Raw genomic sequence first — 5,371 nt, forward strand, 5'->3', positions numbered from 1 at the left:
CCGCCGCCGCCGCCGCCGCCACCCGGGCTCGGGGGACGCTGGCTGTCGCCCAGAAATATGGAGGCTCCGGGTGCCCGAGCGAAAGGGTAAATCTGTGTCGAGGCTCGGGCCGCGCGCGGGAGGGCTGCAGGACACCCGCGACGCGGCGGTTCTGCGGGGTCTGGGCGAGTCTGCGCCCCTGTACGGTCTGCGGGCCCGGGGGCTTGCTCCTGCAAATGGGGCTGCACGGGGTGCGCGCGGGCCCATAGAGCGCACAGGCGCTGGCGGGTGATGGGAAACACCGCTGACAGCGTGACTCTGTCTGGTAAACAGCGCCGGCTGGCGGGTCCCGATCACTCGGTCTGCCCAGCCGCGCTCCTACTCCGGCCCCCCGAATAGAAACGGCTGTGCTGCTGAAAGGGGCTGCCCCCTTAGGCTGGGAGGTGGGCAGCCGCGGAGCCTGCAGCTGAGGAGGGAGCTGCTATCTGGGGCAGCACCGAGGAGCAGGCTGCTCCCCACTCCAGCGTGCAGGCTCCTATTTTCTCGGGTGGATACGGAGCTTCAGCGGCCCCCGGTCTGGAACCAGCGGGCAACAAGCCGGGCTGTGCTCGGGCCGCAGCCGGCGCCAAACGCTATGGGCAGGAAGGGGTTACCGCGGAGCCTTCGCCGGCCACCAGGGGGGTCTGGCCGCCGCTCGCAGCCCAGCGCCCAGCGCCCAGAGTCGGGCAATCCCGGCTGGAGCCCTGGGCAATGGGGAGAGGGCGCGGACCCCTCCCCGCCCTGAGGCCTGCGGGATTGGGTCGGCAGGGGGCCAGCCCGGAAGCCGGCTTCCTCCCGGCTCCCCCTTTCTCTGCAGCCGAGCCGCCTTGCAGCCAAGCAGGCTGAGCGTTTGTTCTGCGCTCCCCGCCACGATGTGAGGGGTTTTTCTCTTGAGGAGAAAACAGTGGTCGAGAGCCTGCCTGGCTCAAATGCCACCCGGCTCAGAGGGAGGCCTGTGGCCCAGGGATTCCAGAGGGAGAGTAAGTTTGGAGACCCCGCCATCCAGCGTTAGTACAGAGATGCTACCTCGCTGCGTGAGGGGGTCTCCCTAGATGAGCCTTAGAAGAGTGGGTTTGTCGGGGGACATGGGGGAGGCGCTTCTTCTACCGGGACTCAGCTGAGGTCAGAGCTTGCAGACAGCTGCAGAAAGCCAAGCCCTCCCCTTGGGAGACGTTTGTTCTGATGGGAGGGGGAGGTCTTTGCCCAGAGTCCCTCCTGGTGGCAGCTGAGGAGGGAGGCCTCTTGAGACAGCCCAGCCAAGCCCGAAAGCTTGTTCCCTGGGAAAAAAAGCTCTTCATGCTGATGAGAAGGAACCTTGCCTAGAAGAGCCTGGAGGCTGAGGGTAGTTCACAGGCACAGTGCTGGAAAGGAGGGCAGCAAGAGGGGTCTTAGCACCTGCAGTGAGGAGAGTTGCCAGAGCCCTCCAGAGTCTTGGCACTAGCTTCCTCAAAGCCCTGATTCCACCTTGCTGCTGTGTTTTCCAGGCAACGTCACACCTCCTGAGGACAGCCTGGAGGACTCTGGCATTTGCTGAGCTGTGCATCTTGCCTGCATCCTTCCAAAGTCTCCGGACCGGGGCGCCACTGTTTGGGAATCCCGCATGCCCCTAGACAGGCACTCCTCTGGCCCTGCAGCCCATCGCGGCCCTAGAGCTCACCTCCAGGACCTGGAGTCTGCCCTCCTGCCCAGAATGACTCACCAGTATTTCTAGCTCGAGTAAGAAGACACGATGGGGAGTTGGGCTGCCTGTGTGTGCGTCTAGGATTCCCCACCATCCGACCAGTTCTGTGAGGAAGACAGCCTCAGGTTCCTGCCCGGCCAGGTAAAGCAATCTCTGGTTTATTATCAGCCATGATAGAGGCACTGGGGTGGGGTCAGTGAGGAGGCCCAGGGCCAAGTCTCCCATCGTGAGACATTAGTGCCCTTCTTGGGAGAGAACTCCTGTCTAGCCTCCTAGAATGGGTCTGTGTCCTAGGATGCTGTACAAATCACCTGCCTCCAGTGCAGGAAATTCCAGAGCTTCCTTCTGAGATTGCTGCCTGCCCCCCACTGACCCCCAGACAATTTACAAGGTGAAAGGAAAGTCTGCTTTTTGCTGGTGGTGGAAGTGTAATGATAGTCATGTTTTTGAACTCTTGGTTGAGAGCTCGGAGGCAGCAAGCATCCTCCCGAGTCATCATCGGTCGGGCTGCCAGTGCTGGGTGGTCTCATGTCCCTTAATTGCCTGTCTTTCAGCCAGAGGAGGCTGTCTCTCCAGCTGTCAGAGAGCTGTGGGGCTCTCCTGCAGGAGCTCAGGCCAATGCTTCTGTCTTTCCTGGGGCCTTTAGCAGCACCCTGAGCCCACTGCCACCAGGCAGCTGGAAGGCATAGTGTGAAGCTCTCCTCTCAGTCCCAATTATGACAGTGGCCACCGGAGACCCAGCAGATGAGGCTGCTGCCCTCCCTGGACACCCACAGGACACCTATGACCCAGAGGCGGACCATGAGTGCTGTGAAAGGGTGGTGATCAACATCTCAGGGCTGCGGTTTGAAACCCAGCTCAAGACCCTAGCCCAGTTTCCGGAGACCCTCTTAGGGGATCCCAAGAAGCGGATGAGGTACTTTGATCCCCTCCGGAATGAGTACTTTTTCGATCGCAACCGCCCTAGCTTTGATGCCATTTTGTACTACTACCAGTCTGGAGGCCGGCTGAGGCGTCCCGTGAATGTGCCCTTAGATATATTCTCTGAAGAAATCCGCTTTTATGAACTGGGAGAAGAAGCTATGGAGATGTTTCGGGAGGATGAAGGCTACATCAAGGAGGAAGAGCGTCCTCTGCCGGAAAATGAGTTCCAGAGACAGGTGTGGCTCCTCTTCGAATACCCAGAGAGCTCAGGGCCTGCCAGGATTATAGCCATTGTGTCAGTCATGGTGATTCTGATCTCCATCGTCAGCTTCTGCCTGGAAACATTGCCCATCTTCCGGGATGAGAACGAAGACATACACGGTGGCGGGGTGACCTTCCACACCTACTCCAATAGCACCATGGGGTACCAGCAGTCCACTTCCTTCACTGACCCTTTCTTCATTGTAGAGACTCTCTGCATCATCTGGTTCTCTTTCGAGTTTTTGGTGAGGTTCTTTGCCTGTCCGAGCAAAGCGGGCTTCTTCACCAACATCATGAACATCATTGACATTGTGGCCATCATCCCGTACTTCATCACCCTGGGGACAGAGCTGGCTGAGAAGCCAGAGGACGCCCAGCAAGGCCAGCAGGCCATGTCACTGGCCATCCTTCGTGTCATCCGGTTGGTAAGAGTCTTTAGGATTTTCAAGTTGTCCAGACACTCCAAAGGTCTCCAGATTCTAGGTCAGACCCTGAAAGCCAGCATGAGAGAATTGGGCCTCCTGATCTTCTTCCTTTTCATTGGGGTCATCCTCTTCTCTAGTGCTGTCTATTTTGCAGAAGCTGATGAGCGAGAGTCCCAGTTCCCCAGCATCCCAGATGCCTTCTGGTGGGCAGTCGTTTCCATGACAACTGTAGGCTATGGCGACATGGTGCCAACTACCATTGGGGGAAAGATAGTGGGTTCTCTGTGTGCAATTGCAGGTGTGTTAACCATTGCCTTACCAGTCCCTGTCATAGTGTCTAATTTCAACTACTTCTACCATCGGGAGACAGAGGGAGAGGAGCAGGCCCAGTACTTACAAGTGACAAGCTGTCCAAAGATCCCCTCCTCCCCTGACCTGAAGAAAAGTAGAAGTGCCTCTACTATTAGTAAGTCTGACTACATGGAGATCCAGGAGGGAGTAAACAACAGTAACGAGGACTTTAGAGAGGAAAACTTGAAAACAGCCAATTGCACCTTGGCTAACACAAACTATGTGAATATTACCAAAATGTTAACTGATGTCTGATTGAAGCCTATTAACATAATTGCAGCTCAATGGAACTAATGCAGATGTTGCATAATAGCCTGCCTTGTAGTCAGTGTGTTCTACAGTGTGCATCTGGTTCTGCATGGAAAGCAATAGTTGTGCAAGTGACTTTTGATCTTTTGATTTTTGATTTAGAACACAGAATATCTATCATGGCTTTCATGCAAATCTTTATATTTGACTCATGGGTTTCCAAAAAGGAGAGTTACCTACGGAACCAGGATGTCAGAGACACATTGAGGCCACCTCATATCCAATGCACAGTTTCCTAGACCAGTACCACCTTTTCTTTCTGAGCAAATGCACACAACACCTCCCTGCTCACTACCACCCCACTAGAGCCCACCTGCCCTGTACAGGGACACCATCATGGCTTCGTTGTAAAGCTCTGGTGATTACTCAAAAGGTCATTTCCATTTTTGCATTGAAAAGAACACACAGTCCTGTGTGTTGGAATTACTTTTCTGTGTTACAGGCTGGGGTTTGTGAATTGCAGTTGCCAAGTAGATGCTCTGGAGGCTTGTGTTTCGTAACTGAAAATGCTGCATTCTGCTTTTTCTCTGCAGTGTCAATGTGAGGGAAGCCTGGGGGAGGGACAGTTCATATGACCAAATATGAGTTGTCAAGTTTCACATTTGTCCCCTTAAGGCCTGCAAGGAGAAGGTATCCAACCAAGGAACTGCTCAGCTTCAGATTTGGCTGTTTTTGCAAGCTTCAGTGTCACAAAGACATGTCCGGGTTCTTTCTTTGCACTGGAGTTCCCAGGCATCTGCTTTCCTAACAAGGTGGCCCAGCTACACTGACACTGCAGTGGAATTGCCATCGATGCAACCGAGCTGCATGGGTGTTCATTGCATGAATCTCAATATTTAAAACACAGGAGATAACCTATTTTCTTAGTAGCCTATACAGTATTCATATTTAGAGTATTAATAGCCTTGGGATGTCATTGAGCTGGGGTTTTTTTCCTTATCAGAAGGCAAAAGCCCTCCATCAGGAGAAAAAGTAGACTATTGGGAATGAGGAATCAAACCTTCTGACCTTCCAGCCCAGCCATCTCTGTTCTTTCAGTGAGAGCACAGACCCCAAGGCAGCAGAGCGAGCTGGAAAGCCAGGGCCTCAGTGCTCACATGACTGCACCTTGGGGATTTACCTAGTCAGGAGCATGACTGCACAGCTGACCAGGGCGTTCGTCTTGAGCACAGGCAGGTCTGCGTATCCCGGGTATAGAAATATGTATCGGGTGTCTGTCTGTCTCTCTGCCTGTCTCTGTCTGTCTCTCTGTCTCTCTCTCTCTGTCTGTCTCTCTCTCTCTGTCTCTATGTCTCTGTCTCTCTGTGTCTGTCTGTCTGTCTGTCTGTCTGTCTGTCTCTCTCTCTCTCTCTCTCTCTCTCTCTCTCTCTCTCATATTCCTCTACCCAGCTACAGAAAAGAT

At 54.5% G+C, this 5,371-nt stretch overlaps 1 protein-coding gene across 3 annotated transcripts; it reads left to right on the top strand.

Annotated features, from left to right (window-relative positions):
• Window positions 1-5: 5 nt before the first annotated feature.
• Window positions 6-5,155, top strand: Kcna2 (potassium voltage-gated channel subfamily A member 2). 3 transcript variants are annotated; one of them, XM_023721751.1, is made up of 3 exons: window positions 6-86; window positions 1,503-1,840; window positions 2,254-5,155. In XM_023721751.1, exon 3 carries the CDS (start codon window positions 2,416-2,418, stop codon window positions 3,913-3,915), a length of 1,500 nt encoding a protein of 499 aa, XP_023577519.1. In that variant the 5' UTR covers window positions 6-86; window positions 1,503-1,840; window positions 2,254-2,415; the 3' UTR covers window positions 3,916-5,155. The 3 variants fall into 3 exon arrangements, with proteins under 3 accessions (XP_023577519.1, XP_023577521.1, XP_004636951.1); XM_023721753.1 differs by lacking the exon at window positions 6-86 and adding an exon at window positions 363-422; XM_004636894.2 differs by lacking the exon at window positions 6-86 and adding an exon at window positions 847-998.
• Window positions 5,156-5,371: the final 216 nt, after the last annotated feature.

The sequence above is a fragment of the Octodon degus genome, unplaced genomic scaffold, assembly GCF_000260255.1.
Source record: "Octodon degus isolate 3935 unplaced genomic scaffold, OctDeg1.0 scaffold00084, whole genome shotgun sequence".
In the NCBI taxonomy this organism is placed as follows: Eukaryota; Metazoa; Chordata; class Mammalia; order Rodentia; family Octodontidae; genus Octodon; species Octodon degus.